Source organism: Strigops habroptila, chromosome 5 (genome assembly GCF_004027225.2).
Source record: "Strigops habroptila isolate Jane chromosome 5, bStrHab1.2.pri, whole genome shotgun sequence".
Taxonomy (NCBI): domain Eukaryota; kingdom Metazoa; phylum Chordata; class Aves; order Psittaciformes; family Psittacidae; genus Strigops; species Strigops habroptila.
Genome location: NC_044281.2, coordinates 55,075,212 through 55,091,176, shown reverse-complemented (window position 1 = coordinate 55,091,176; position 15,965 = coordinate 55,075,212). Strand labels below are relative to the sequence as shown.

Sequence of the window (15,965 nt, the reverse complement as noted above, 5' to 3'; positions counted from 1 at the left end):
GCTTGGTGATTCATAAAGCAATTGCATCTATCTTAAAGAGGATTTATAGACTGCTTATTTTTTTAGCTTTTATTGTCTTTGGTAACTAACACACATTAAATGCAGGCTGGGACAAAAGAACTGAAAGTCAACAATTTGCTATGAATGAAAAATAATTTAGTTCAACATGGGAACACTTTCACCCACTCAAAAGGTACAAGCCATAATAGCTTAACTGATTTCCATTCCTGGGATTTAGTCAGCCATCAGGAATTTTAGGCCATTTCTGATTATAAAAGATTATCATTATTTCAAGCTCAAAGTTACATTTTGTTCAAAGATTATTTGCTCCACAGCCACAATATCTTGCTTGCTTTTTTTATTGTTTTGGTGTTATGTCTCAAGGGCCACCCGCACTACGTATTTTGCGGTTTTCTGCATGATACACCGATCCAATATGCTAATTTCCAACTAGGATGCTGATGTTCCAGACCAGTATGAATCAGGCCTTATTTAATCTAGCCAAGTAGTCTGCTTGTCTTTCCAGCAATTAATTAAACCCTAACCTTAGGCTAACTAATATCTCCAATAAAAGGAATATCTGTGGAAAGATAAAAAAAATGACTGAGAGTCCTCTTTCTCAGAATGGATCCACACAGCACTAGACAGAACCAGCCTGGAAACTGTTTGATTATTAAGCCAAGATGGCCAATAAAAATTCCATTTAGCAACTTTATATGGACATCCTAAATAGTGCACAGATAAAGGCAAAGGAATGCTGACAGTCAAACGCAGCACACAGAAGGAGGGGGAGGAAAAAAAAGAAAACATTTATCCTCCCAGACCGAAGCACATCCAGCATGCAGGAGGATCACCTTTGAGACAGCCAAATGCAACTCGTCAGAGTATCAGGCACACACAAATACTTTTCTGACAAGAAAGATTAAAGAACCCTCAGAGTAAACAGGCAAGAGCGACAGAGCTGGCATCTGAACTTGCATGCTTGATTGCTCACACCTTTTTGCCAGCCAAAAGCAAAAATCAAACTTAATATAAGACTTGCTGAAGCGGCCCATGTGTGGAGGAAGGATAGAATCCTCCATCCCCAGGCCACAAATGGCAGTGGATGCTCTGCAGTTGTTTACTGCAGCCTCATTTGACAAGATGGTCTAGGAGATGTTTATCCAGTGGATATTATGAATTCACCAGCTACACAACAGGCCACCCTGAATGCTCCCACCATGTTAGGAACATGGAAATCCTGCAAAGAAAGACCAACTGTGGGCCAGGAAATGCAAAAGCAACACAAGAGTCATCCTAACACTGCAGACCCATTTTGCCTCACACCTCATCTTGAACGCAGCACCCAGTTATAAGCATCCAGAGATGGAGCACACTGAATACAGCCAGCCCTTTCCTGGCCATATCTTCCCAGTTTCTGGTGTTCAGTGTCCAGAGCATATCCATATCAAGCTGCCCAGTCATGACCAATGCTCCTGTTTTGTGTGGTCTTCTTCCAAACTTTCTTATACTGTGGCAATAAGAACTGCAATTTACACATGCCTTGCTTTAGTATTCAGTCTCACCCTTCACCTGCCTCCTGGCTGTTTCCCTTTGCAACAAAGCTACCTTAGCTCCACTATGTTTCTGTACCCATCTGAGTCCAGCACTAAGGATACCTGCCCTACTTGCCACTATCACCAGGGTAGCAAAAACTACAGGAACACAGCAGAACAATTCAACTACTAACTCTACTACCATAGAGTCTCCATTGACTCTATGACGCCATAGAGTCTCATTGTCATCATGTCTCTTCCTATGTTTTTCCTCCTTTTACAATCTGCCCTCATCTCGAGGGGGTTTCCCAGCTCCCTCCTTGCTCTTTCCCTACCTCTTTCTTGTGGGAAAGCCAAACACATGCCTCGGAGCCAAGTTTGCTAGAGGAAAAATTCAGTGCTCATTTACTATACGAAGATTTGGCTGAGCCCTGTTCTTCCCAGACGTTTGAAGATGGTCTATTTTACAGTGGTGACACTTCATAGCTAACAGGCACTAACAGAAATACTCCTCATTTGCAGTGGTTTCACTCAAAAGAGAGGGAGGTACATTTAATTCCTCCAATACTGTAGTCTAACTTTGAATCAAGGACACAAAACCAGCCAGTAGACAAAGAAACACTCCCAGCCGCTAAGTTCACTACGTGCACTTGGGCTTCTCTTGCATAGACGTCATCCATTTTGTTGGACCCCACCTAACCTAAGCCATGGTATAAACTTTGATTTTTAATAAAATTAATTAGTGAAGAAATTACAATGGAATGCTGAAAAAAAATATCTGCCCTGTGAAAATAACTTTTTCCTGTATTTCCGCTTCTCTAGCATGTACTTGAAACACCCAGGACTATCTTAGTCACATCTGTCCAGCTCAGAAAACCCCAGCCCCCTCTGTGTAAGTGAAAAATACAGGCTTTTTCTGGTTTCAACCTGTTCTAAGTCAATTTGGACAACAAGTTTTATAGCTCTGTAAGAGTAGGTTTGTGTGTAATATTTACTTGAGTTTCAGATAACTAAGAAGAATGGTCCTGGGTAAGGGTGCTGAAGAGGGATTCAGAAGAGCTGAGTATGACTCCTGACCCCCCCAGCAGGCTCCCTTAGATGCCCTCAGGTAAGTCACTTCCTTCACTATATTTCTACAGTAAGAAACTGAGAGAAAGCAAGTCTCACTCAGTACTTACCCACGGAGCAGGGGTAAAGATGTGATTGGCAATCATCCCAAGGCAGACTGTACATTCAATACCAGTCACAAATGTGGCATCAAGCCACATAGGACACATAGGCCACATAGGACAAGAGGAATCTCACTGCTCAAATACTTGCTAACTAGTTTCGGGAACACATGAGAAATGCTTGGTAGGAAGCAAAGGGGAAAAAAAAGGTGTGGGGTTTTTTTTTTCCAGCCTTTCTAGAAAAAAGGTACATTACTCCTATAAAAAGGTATATTACTCCTATAAAAACAGCTAAACATGTCAGAACTACAGTATTGCTCAAGCTTCCTATTACCACCTAAAACGTGATCTTTCAGGACACCTCAAATTAGAGTAAGCTAATCGGAAAATTTCCACGTCTTCTCAGATTGATAGGTACATTGATACAAACATAAAATGCTGTAAAATCACAGGCAGAATGTCCCTATCATATTTAAAGGAATTTCAAAATAGATATGGATAATGGGAGAAAGTAAAAAAGTGACATGGAATATAAGGAAAGAATTTTACAGATATACTCTTACTTCTCACTACATGAAGAGGAACTTCTGAGCACTTCCTTCCTTCACAGATACTGAAGATTTATGGAAGTGGGAGAATAAAATGCAGTCTAGGGGCCTCCAGTAGGAGTTGTGCACAGGCTACAGTCCAGCAAGTTCACAATCCCGTTTGAATTTCATCCAGATGTTAGCAACAGAAGAAAGGATTACAGAAAGAATAGAAAACAGCTTCTTGGTTAAAAGACAACTTAGATTCTAGTTTCTTAGGGACAACAGAAGTCAGATGCTCTACTTATGCAGAGGTGCCCTGTCATCTGAAACAAGATTCATAGCGAGCTTAGGGATGGTGTGGTTTGGAGACAGGGTTGTTTATCCTGGGCTGCCAAGTGAAGACAGAGCTGCCAAACATATGGGGAAATTGCTGCTAGCACAATTAATGGCTTCAGCTGAGACACCAGAACCTACTCAGAGCTGTCTTCAAAGTCAGGCAGGAGACAAATTCCTTCTCCAAAGATGAAGAGGTGCAACACAAGAACCAAAACCACCGAGTAGCCAGTCTCAGAAATGGGAAAGACAAACCAGCTTCATTAGACATTTTTTAAGCCATTCAAACTCAGGAAGAGAGTGGAAAGGGGTCAAGGAGTAGTACGGAACCCTAAAATGATGAGGAATCAAAGATGCATAGGTGGGCATCTACCAGGGAGCACCTCATATTCACGGTGTCAATGACAAAAAGCCACCATTGTGCCAGTGATCCCAGGCGAAGGTGGAGTGAATGTTCACACAGGAGAGGCCACTAACAGCATAGCTCCTTGAAATACCCAGAGCCTGGTCAATAACAGCAGCGATTGTTAGGAAAAGAGGCAGCTCTTAGCATGGGACAAAGCAAAAATATCCCCACAAACAGAGCTATAATTAAACCAGAAGCACACCCAAGCAGAGCTGGTCACTCAGCCTTCTCTACACTTCATTTAGGCAAATAAAGAATTGTTCCAGGAAAACTACAAACATTCAGACAGTTGTGACCCCATAAAAACTCAATTACGTAGGAGTTAACGTCAATACAAACCAGCTTTTTTTATTTACTGTAAATCTGTGTTTAAAACCGGGTTCTCTGGCTGCAGAAGATTAGACAACTGAATTTGAACTTTAGACTTTTTAAGGGAGGCAAAGGTTCTTTTTTAGCCTTCTGTTGTAAGCAATTTCATCTCCTACCCAAGCAATCAGCAATCACCTTCAAGGTGTCCTCTTCAGCTGCTCAGTGCCCAGTGCTTTCTGCACCTTTCTTTGGAGCAGAAACCAGAACAGATCTGCAATGAGCTGAGACAGGACAAAACCCAGGAGATTTTCAACATACCAGTTTAAAGTGTAGCTATTTATGCACATGTGCCTCGAACCTGGATGGATGCATTAGCATCCAAGGGCTGAAATCTGGGGCTTTCATTCAGGCGTGACGCAGACCTGACTAAAATTTAGTCCATCTTTAGGTTCCTGAGGCATCTATTGCTTATGTACCTCTACCACAATGCTCCCAATATTGTCACAGGTCTTCTCAGATGTCAGTGGTTTTCTCTCATGGTGTGGGGTTTTGGCTTGTTTGTTTTCTGGACTGTCTAGGACTGGCAATAAAGATGACTCCTGGAAGACACTGTAAAGTAGAGATGGCCAGCCAGCCTAACCTTAACCAGCTGTATACTAAAATCCTCACATGGCCAAGAACCACAGATCTGGAGAGCTGAACAGAGCCCAGTAAAATTGTACTGGCAGCTGGTAGCCAGTTACTCCAAAGTACCACTGTGGGACAGGGCTGGATTTGTCACACAGCCTGCGCTCGGTGACCCTCTGCCATCAACCTTAACCACCCTTTATTTTGAGTAATTTAGATCTGAGATTCTGAGCCAACCCAATGATGGCCATGAAACAAAATCATGGCTTGAATAGCTCCCAGTCCATATGTGGTTCCAGCACTACAAGCCAATTCCCTTGGGCAATGACTTTCAGGTTTTTGTGTTTTTTGGCTTTTTGATTTGTTTCTTAAAGGGATTATTTTGTTTTCCCACATTTATTAGCATTCAGATCTACTGTACAGTGCTTGTTTCCTTCACATTCCTCCTGGAGCAATTTCTGGAACCACCTTCATTTCTCCCATTTCTGTCCATGTTTGAAACTAGTTTCAACTAGCCATGGTCAAACCACACCCCGTATGACTGCACACCATGGAATATGCAACTGCATCAAGCCCTCTTGCTAAAGCAGAGGTTTGTAACGTGGTTGCTGGTTGATTGTCTGAAAATCCCTATCCACAGGAGACACTGAAATAGTGCTAAAAGGCAGGCTAGTTCCAAAAATGTTAGGCGATGTTTGTGCTGCAGACTTCTGGACAGTGTAGCTGTTGACAGATGCAATCCCTGACCAGAGGAGCGATGTCAACAGCAGCTCCTAATGTGAGGACAGCACCTTTAACAGTTCTGTGGACTGAAGGCAGACTGATGTTAAGACACCATACTAATAGCTCCATGTCCTGTCGTATGAGTAATCCTGCTGAGGTCCAGTAAAAATCACTTAATGTAGGAACTGCCCTAAGGATTAGCAAACTAAGATCATGTTGAATTTGGGCTAGCAGGGCTCTGGCTCCAAGTTTCCCAAGGAATGTGGGAAGGCATTGCAGGGCAGAAATCAGGAAAGACAAGTGTAATGAGTCAGCCTTTGGAAACCAAGCTAAGGATTTTACTCTAGTTACTTCATTTATAGGCTGGTTCTAGAGCTGCAGCCAGCAAGCACTCATGGTTTCAAACTGGAGCAGGCAAGCTTAGGAGCCTGCCACTGGTGAATGTCCCCAAGTCAACTTAACACAACAGCTAAGCTCACTCCCCTATGCTCCCTCACAAACATCTCCCCTGCCCCTGCTGAAAATACTGGTCTCTAGCTCAGGAGTCTTCTCAGCTTCCTCCTTGACCTTTGTGGAGAGCCCAGGTCAAAGACCTCTTCCTCCTCAGTGCCACTGACCATCTCTCTGGGCCCATCCAGCAAGAAGCAAGGCTCACGAGAAGTCATTATGCTCCACAAGCCTGAAGCCCTCTCACAGTTGTACACAAACACAGCCACTGGACAGCCCTTCTTCGTAGCCCATATGAAACCCTTTTAAATGTCATCTGACTATCTCCTCCAGTTCTATGCTACTTGGCCTTAAACTTGCTACCCAGTTCTTCCAGCTTTCCCCCCTCCATAGCTCTGTCAGACCCGACCTTTTTCTATCTAGTTGTGCACATGGACTACCTCCTGAGCTGGTCCACACACCAACCACCATTGAACGAGTCACCTGTGGAGTGTTTCAGGGCAGAAAGCGGAGCGCTTCATGGTGACCAACAGTCAGTTACTGAGTGATGAAGAGCTCAAGTCAGGAAGGAACACTTGGACAGCAAGTGGCAGAGTCACCCAGCAAGCAGCAAACCCCAAACCCAGTCCTCACAATTTGGATAAATAACCATATGGGATGTGAATTGCCTTGTTGAAGCTCGGACAGCCACTGTGTCTTTGTATGTGCCTTACTAGGAGCCAGCTATGACTGACACTTTCCATCAGAGCAGACAGGGTAGAGGGACATCCATTAGTGAAGTTACCCATTTGCTAAAGTAATCCATCACAAAACTCAAGCATACAAGCAAGAAGAGAAGTTTTATGTAACGATGTTTGGCCAGACCATGATAAGCACAGAAAGAGGGTAAGGTGCAAGAAGTCTCCCTTTGCTTACAGTCAGCATAAGGTGATAAGGTGTAGGGAATGGGCTAAATTGCTCCATGAGATGCCTATGGCACTACAGCTGGGTCACAGCGCTCTGGAGTCAGCTCTTTTGCCATGTCATGAATATTGGCTCTGGAGATCTGGGCTGTCTCGAGGTCCCCTTCACATACCTCCCTCAGGTTCATACAACCTAATTCAGTTAATGGGATTGATTTTCTGTCAGGGCCTTTAACTTACATGTACCTCTCGCTCAGGCAGGACAATAGAGACCACTGTGGCAGCACCTGCATGGGATTCCCTGGCTTGTGTTGAGTAGCTCAAAGTAAAGAGGTATACAGCACCCTCCTCTGGTTTTGGAGAAGGGATGGGAAAATACCTAGACAACAGGTACCTGCTAGCAAACTATGTAGCCCAAGAATCAAGTGGTTCCCATAGACAAGTGTTGCTGAAAGGAGAAGAAAATTTGACTCAAGCACTTTAATTTTTGCTTTTGAAGAGACACACATCTTATTTTTTCATTCCAGAAGGTCAATGCATGAGGAACTTGCTTTTACCATAGATATCATGAAAAAGACTAAATACTCTTTTATGCAGAAGTTCCTAAACAGAAACCGTTAAGTGAAATGGGAGGTAACCTGCCAATTCAAATTGATTCTTTGTCCTGGAATTGCAAGACAAATCCTCATCTATTTTTAACCCCAAACACTGTCCTCACCAATATCCCACCAACAGAAATTAGACTCCCCAGCTCTGACCACAACTGGTTGAAAGACATGTCCAGCATGCTCTTCTCCCCGTATCTGCGGTTACCTTCAATGAACCCAACAAGCTTCCCCAGTGAACACAATCTTCCCACAGCAGCTCATATCCACATGGGAGTAGACTCCAGCCCCTTTTTCCTAACTAGCACAGGCAAGGGATTTTGGTCTAAGGGACTTAGTATCACTTAGTAGGCTACATATCAGACAAATTTACAGCCAAGGCCTACCCTTGCTACCTGAAAGGGTCAGTGCTGGGAGCAAGAGTGCAGCCAGTCGTGTGGACTCTGAAGCAACCTGCTGGAGTGGAGCAGAATAGCTTTTAAATTAGGTACATTGCAAGAGCTCAAGGGGGGGGGGGGGGGGAGGAATCAACCACATACACAAAAAAACCACCACCACCAAACAGCATCCATCTATATACAGAGAGCCTTGAATTTCAAGAGGTTTTTCAAGAAACCCAGAGCATCCTGTGTAAGGAGGAAGGACAAATTGCTTGGGACATTAAATGAGGTAAGGATGCTCCTGAGAAGGTGGCAGGCAGATGCGCAGCTCCTGCCAAGAGGAACAGAAAGCAGCAAGCCATTTGGCTGTCAGAAACTGCATCACCTTTTACCACCCCAAAGACCCTCCAGGAAGAAGAGCTGTTTTCATCCACTGTGGCAAGCCAACAGCACTATGGAGCGCCCACATCCTTCCCCAGCACCTTCCCAACTCTGCCACACTGCACAGCTCCTGCCAGACTCATCCCTTCTTTGTTCTTCCAGGCCTGTCCAGCCTCATGCTCTCCAGGATGTATTCTGCAAGGACACATCCCACCTTACCCCTTGAGGGATGAAAGACAGACACAGAAGATACTCAAGAACTGGTGGTCTGGCAAGGAAACAGGTCAGTACTGTGTCCAGATGAAGCAGGAGACAACTCCTTTTGATAGTAAGCTGGAGAAAGCCTAACACAACATGGTCTATCTGCAAAGGCAGTAACAGTCTTACTTTGCACAGGAAAATGTAGACTGCTCTAGTCACAATTTTTGTTGTTGTTTGGTTTTTTGTTTTTTTTTTTTTTTTTAACTCACTCTATTGTGTAAAGAGTGGTCTAACTTTTGCCCTAAAAAGTAAGTAAAAAAAGCAGGCACTGACTTATGTATGCTAAAATGTTTGGCTGTCAACTGCTTTTCACAACAGAAAGTCTTTTACTCTGAAACAGGAAAGATTTGTGTTTGACAAAAAAATTCATCTCCATTTCACCCTTGATGTGCCCTGTATCACCTCCTGGGGTCTGCTGTATTTGGATGGATAAACTGGGAGAACACAGTCATCTCTAGCATCTTTTGATGCTGGGAGCCAGCAGAGTGCCAGCTTATGCAACAGAAAACATCCGGCTCCTTGAGTAGAGCCTGGAGCACTTGGTCATCTTTCTGTGGGGGCTCCATGCATCTACCAGCTAGCAGCACTGATCCAGCAGCCAGCCACACCTGACGTCAGCGCCCAAAGGAGGTCATGGCTCTCCTTTGCACAAGCATTGACAGAAACCTAGCCAGAGAAGCACCATAGTGAGCTTCACGCTCAGTGCACAAAAAGCTTAAAGAGCTGGGGCAGTGTCCTGAAGCAGGAAAGGGCCTCAGTAACAGGACTGTCAGCCTTAAGCTTGTTGCTAGACTAATGCCTTTGTTTACAACCTGGTAGAAAATAAGCGTAGTTAGGTTTTAGCATAACCTGTGTCTGGAGAGGTCTGATTTCTCCTAGGACTCACACACGAGAGGTGCTGCAATGTGACAAACACCAACCACAGATGTATCTGCACAAATTCTGCCAAAGGTAGGGGGGAAGCCAAGGGAAACACACAGTGCTTCTTTATCCAGGAGTAAAAACTAGCCTATGAGGTCAGTAATAGAAGACTTCACTGCACAGAACCTCAGCAAATTGACAAGTTAGAGACTGAGCACGGCCACATGACCCAGTCAATGGGAGCAATGTTACACCCTGCCCAGACCACCAAGAAGCTCTTGAATGCTTTCATGCTCTGACAATGCCCTCCAGCAGTGCCTGGGGACTTGAAATGTTAAGAGCCCTCCCAACCCAAAGTTTGCCAATATGCTTAATTAAACTGGCCTTTTAAGATCAAGGTAGGAGGCTTCAGTTTAGGTTTTCTGAGATCGAGCACAGTACAGGGAACTGTGCATGCTATAATGCTTGTCTAAGTAAATGGTTAAATCAGTGGTACTTCATTATTTTATAAACAGTTGAAAATCTGGTATATAAATGTGAAAAATTAAATATTCTTCCTTTCCTCCATCCCCCTCCCCATCTCTATCCCTCTTTTTCCCCATCCCACTGCCCCCCAGTAAGGCACAAGTATGAGATTAGATCTCTCTCATTACTTGCTCCCAGGAAACATGCCCTCCTTCAGTGCAGTGCAAACCCTACCTTGGTTGAGATAGGTCAGGGTTTCTTCATGCAGTTTCACAGCAGGTGATGTGGCTGTGCAGAGGACGTACTGAAAGGGTGGCAGTTTGGCATCATTCTCAGGAGACAGCTGAGGTTCTTCCTGCTTGAAGATTGGCAGTGCAAGGACATCTCTGCAACAAAGAATTCACACACATTCATTTAGAGAGACTTTACAGAATCCTAGCCTCAAGCTGCGCTTGATTCTCATGCTCCGAGATAATAGAAATGGCCTCCGGAGAAACAGTGTGCTAAACAAGATAAACGTACTGGAGATAAACACAAGAGAAACAGCGTGCTAAACAATAGCTAAACAAGAAAGAATTCGGCCTGCATAATGTAATAAGGCAATTCTGCCTCTCGGATGTCAGCAATGGACACAAAAGAACACAGCATTAGCAAAATAGAATATTTCTGAGAATTAATTTATGTTTGTAAAACAAATTGGATTTACTTTTCAATAATGCAGTCTTCCTGATGAGGAAAAAAAAAAATATATCAAAAATAGGTTATTCATTCTTCTGGGATTACATTTTTTTTTTAAGAGTTCTTAGGTTCCCAGATGAAACTGCTTCAGGAAAATAAAACAAAAAAGGGCAAGAAAGGGCTCTTTATATTGACAGCTGAATATCAGATTAATAAAATGTCTACAAGTAGCAGCCAATATGAGGAGCAGACATAACTCTGATGCAAAAAGGGGACATTCAGGTAAATGATGACATGAACTGCTGGATTGACTCATAACATCTTGCACTCTAATAAACCTGTTCCCAAGGTCTCACATAGCTCTTAAGTTAGCATTGGGCTACCTTCATAAATGCATACACAGAGATGCTCGGGAGCAGCTTCACTAGGACCTGCACACAGTCCGTGTTCTCACTCTTTTACAAGATGTTCATGCTGACTTGCCTGTTGATTCAGTGTCAGACTGATCCCAACCCACACTAATCCCCAAGCAGAACAGGTATTAGCAAGGCTGAGAGCGTAACAGAATGATTAGTACAAAATGAGATGTCAGGAATAAGCATCCTTATCTCAGCATGTCTTATACTGAAGGACCACATTAGCCTTTCCCATGTCAACATTTCTGATCATTGTGTCCACCTACTTAAGACATTAATATCCTTCCAAATTAGGATGATTATGTTGAGCAGAGACAGTTCAGAATAAGAAGCAATTCTTTTTTTTTCTCCTCCATTTCCTCTAGATGTGTGAAGACTTGAGATTCCCATTACAGAGGCTGCAGTTCTGCTCCTTTCAGTAAACCCATGCACAAAAAGCTTGAAGAAAAAATGTTCAGGAACATGCTGGCATGTGCAGACATGCTCCCTATGGAAAGAACATTTAGAATTTTCCCCTTGCCTGTTCAGTTAATGATCCACTCTGTGTTCATTCGTAGCACTCACAACCTTGAAGGCTGCCCAGGTCATAAGAGAAAAGGTGCAGCAGTTTACAGCAAACTGCTGAAGTGCCTCGTTCAAACATAGGTACTCCTATTTATGACAAAATAAAGGCAGAAAGCAAGCTGTGCCACTTCAGATACTGACAAGAGAAAAGAAACACCCATCTCTGTTCCCATTTTCTCTTAGAACCCCTCCATATTATCACCAACTCAAAGGCATCCAGCCCCATTTGCTTACTGGCATTACTGACCTAATCACAGCTCTTGCCTAACTGCAGTCATAGAGAGGGGCTTTTTTCCTTAGTGGTGATAATTTACTACAGTAATGAAGTGACAGAAATGCCTACAGTAGATCTCTGAAACAGATAGCATTGCTCCACACACATGCAGGATCCAATACCACTCCAGAGGAGAGTCATCTCACTCACCCTGGATGCCAACATTTGCTCTTAACACACTCGTTTGCACAATGCTATCAGAATGAGTGTTGCTTTGCAGATGAGAACAGGTCAAAAACTCTGAAGCCTGCAAGCTTCTGCAGGTCTGCAGAAAACAGCACACAATCTGGGCTGGATTTAACAGTTAAGGATGAGATATTTGTACACCTACTCAGCTGAAACAGTTGAGAAATTTAGGCATGGGGAAGTCTAAATTCAAGTACCAAATATCGTATTTCACACAAGACTCTTAACACCCTTACACTTGCTGGAGCAGCTGTCCTATTGCTAAAGACTGCAAGCACAGAGGAATCCATTATTTGGTTTCCAGAAAGTTTCACCATATTAAAGCACTGACTAAGCCACGCAAATTAATTTTTATTCCTGAACTAATGAACTAATGGTCAGTGGTGTTCATAGCTTTGGATCAAGCCTTTCTAAAACATTTCACCTTATTAAATGCACTCGGAACTTAGAAGGATGTGAACAACAGATAAAGGCTTAGGAGAATGCCAAAGCTATAGGTATATAAGCCATCAAAATATTTGTTCAACTCTCTTCACTCAAGAGTTGCAAAAAAAATTTTTTTTTTTGAAAAAGTAGGATTTTACAACAGCTCCTATCCTTAAAAAAGGGGGGCGAGGGGGGGAGCAAGGAGATGAAACACCCTTAAAACTCTCCCAAGTTTCACCTTTACGCTAAAGCTTCACAGCTCTGGTCTTAACCAACTGTTGGCCCACTTACCTGGGAAGGTAGAAAGTTATTTAAGAGTTCAGTCAGCTGGCAACACTGAGAGCAAAATACCTACTGGGTTTCCACAAAAATTAATGAATATTTACAAGAATTTTTCTGTAGTATTTTCTTGCTATAACTACAAATACCACTGATGTCTGGCAGAATTTACATGGATGACTAGATATGAGCAACACTTTTGATGTCTACAAGGTATAATTGATACAAACTTTTCCTACAGCTACTTCAAGGATTGTACTATTTCAGCTTTCTCTGCAAAGTCACTAAAGGTATGGAAAACCTTCAGAAAGGCATAGCTCAGAAGAAAAACACCCCTCCAGAAATGCATGCTTCATACATTGCCATGGAGAGTAAAGTAGTCAGAATTAGAAGTCCCTACAAAACCCAAAGGGTTATTCAACTGACCTTCCTTGAAACACCCGAGGCCATTGCTGCCATAGAACTGGTTTTAGAGCTTTCAGTCCCTGATCAAAACCACCACTGTCACAGTGGCAGGTACTCACTAAAGCTGAAGTTTTTTCCTAAAACACCAACAGGTTACCTTCACACTAGCAGCCTTCCTGCCAGATCAGGTCTCTTCTATCCCCTCCAGCTAGCACCAAACAGGCAAAAATAATCTAATATGTTTTCTGGCCAATTAAAAGGAATTTGAGTTGTGGGCTCAAGCCTGACCCAGACTCGATGATCTTGTAGCAATCGTACTGCAAATCCATGGAGTTAATGAAGCAGTCTGAGCACCATAAATGCTCTCTATCACAGACACAGTGGACAACTACCAATGCTGATGCTCCTCTGCTACTACTATTCACACTGCCCAAACTAGTCAGATTTGCAAGTCCAAAGCAAGAGAGAATAAGATTTTTGTCACATGCATGTTGTTAAAACAGACTTACTGGGATAGAGGAGGAGGTGAAAAACCTTTTATGAAGAAGCGGAGAAGCTGCCAGAAAGCAAGAATCTCATGGTATTGTATCATTTGATAACAGGAGATTATTATTTCGTAGAAAAAATAAAAATAATCTTTTGCAAATACTCTGATAGCGAGCAGGAATAGTTAGGATTGTGCGTCTCCTTGAAAGGGAAGTATTATCTGCGTTCCAAGTGCTTTGCCAGCCAAACTCAATGTTCTCTCAACAGTGGTTATTTGGGGGTACATTTTGAAAGCAAGGTTCTTGGGCCACAGCCAGGTCCGCCACTGCTGCAATTCAGCAAAATCACACTTCAGCAGAGCAGCAGCAGCTACTCACACGAGCTGATAGCTCAGCTTTGCATGTTCTCAAAAAAAAAAAATCACAAGCATCTAGCAGAAAGGAAGCTCCTAAAGTTGCCTGCTTTGACATCTTTTGGAGGGAGGAAATACGGGCTTGTGCTACACGTTACAGACTATTGTTTAGCAGCCCTTGTGCTTAAATTAGGCACATTTAATTAAATACAACTGTGCAGAGTCAGGAAAAAGCTGGTTTAGACAAGCTCAAAAAGTGAAATTCTGAGCTTTTTACCCATCATCCCAAAAAGAAGAGAAAGAAATCCCATCCTCAGAAAACCGGATGCTCTCTTAGTTGGCCAACAGATGCTTTCCACAGACTTTTGACAGCACTTTGCAACTAGCGCACCTTCTCCCTGCAAGCTGCACTATCTAAGCCCTTGAGCAGAGGGAAGCCGGCAAAAGCAATAAAGCAAAATTGCGGAAAGTTGTCAAACGAGGTGCAAAATAAGGAAAAAAAAAAAACAACCAAAACATAAACAGAAGGGGAAAAAAATAAAAGAGCGCCCGCACCTCTCACAAAGAGCCAGGAGCGCTCGCCCCGGGCGATGCGGCTGCTCCGCTGGACGCCGGGTACCGCTGCCGGGTACCGCCCGGGAAGCCCGACGAGCGGGCCGCCTCGGGGCCAGCAGACACCCTCCCCTTAACCCCCGTTCCCGAAGCGCCGGGACCGCCGGAGATTCACGCCGCCCGGGGACTCACCGCAGGTAGCTGCCGGTCGAGTGCTGGTTGTAGTGCTCCGGCTGCGTGTGCCAAAACAGCATCTTGGGGTCGGCGGGCGGGGCGGGGTGAGAAGTGGGGCCCGGTGCCGGCGCGGTCCCTGGGGCCGGGCGGCAGAAGTGGGCCAACCGGGCTGCCCACCCGAGGCGCGCCAGGCACGGCTGCGGCCAGCTAGAGCCGTGGCCCCAGCGGCTCCCGGTGCTTTTATGGCTCAGCCCCGGCAGCCGCGGGTTGGCCGGGCCGGGGCGCCAGAGCCGGCCGAGACCTCCCCCGTTCCGCCCCGTCCCGCCCCGCCACCACCCCTGATCCCCGCGTACGAACGGGTCGCGGGCGGAGGCGGCGGGAGGTGGCCTCGCCCCGGGAACGGTGGTTGATGGGGCGGCAGGGCAGGGATGTACGCGGCAAACACTGCAGTAGGCAGCGTGCCCCCCCAGTGCGGGCAGCGCGGCTAGAGCGGGGCCCGGGGGCATGGGGAAACCCCAGCTCCGGACCGGCTCTGCTGGGAGTTGCACTCTGTCCTCCAAATTGTCCATGTTTTTTGATAGCGACCCTACTCGAACCGGCGGGGTGTCCTGGCAACTCCGGCTGACATCACTGAGGTCAACTGTAAAAGCACTGCTCCTTTAAAGTCTCTGGGGTTTTTTAAGTGAAGGACAGCTGATTGTTTTAGCTCCATGCTGTGTGTCTCTTACACCACCTGTGCTTCGTGTTAATATGAACTTTATGTCACAGAGTCACAGAATCGTAGAATGATTTGGGTTTACAAAGACCTTAAGATTATCTAGTTCCAACCCGCCTACCATGGGCAGGGACACCTTCCACTAGACCAGGTTGCTCAAGACTCTGTCCAGCCCGGCCTTGAACACTGCCAGGGATGGGGCAGCCACAACTTCCTTGGGTAGCCTGTTCCAGTGCCTCACCACCCTCACAGTAAAGAACTTCTTCCTTATATTTAACCTAAATCTCCCGTTTAAGTTTAAACCCATTACCCCTTGTCATTTTACTACAGTCCCTGACGAAAAGTCCCTCTCCAGCATCCTTGTAGGCCTCTTTCAGATAGTGGAAGGCTGCTATGAGGTCTCCACACAGCCTTCTCTTCTCCAGGCTAAACACCCCCAATTTTCTCAGCATGTCAGGGGATATTTTCCAGGTAGGAGAGTGAGAGGCAAAGTAATTTGCTGGAGGACATGCAGGAACAAGAAG

The 15,965-nt window shown here is 44.7% G+C and overlaps 1 protein-coding gene across 2 annotated transcripts in view; it reads right to left on the bottom strand.

Annotated features, from left to right (window-relative positions):
- Positions 1-14,946, bottom strand: part of TFCP2L1 (transcription factor CP2 like 1) — a 38,896-nt gene extending 23,950 nt beyond the window's left edge. The window contains exons 1-2 of one of the 2 annotated variants that reach the window (XM_030487434.1): positions 14,745-14,946; positions 10,169-10,320 (exon numbers count right to left, since the gene is read on the bottom strand). In XM_030487434.1, coding sequence (XP_030343294.1) covers positions 10,169-10,320; positions 14,745-14,806 — 214 coding nt within the window. In that variant the 5' untranslated portion in view covers positions 14,807-14,946. Of the gene's footprint in view, positions 1-10,168; positions 10,322-14,744 lie in introns of those variants that run through there. The other variant, XR_003991575.1, reaches the window with a different exon arrangement.
- Positions 14,947-15,965: the final 1,019 nt, after the last annotated feature.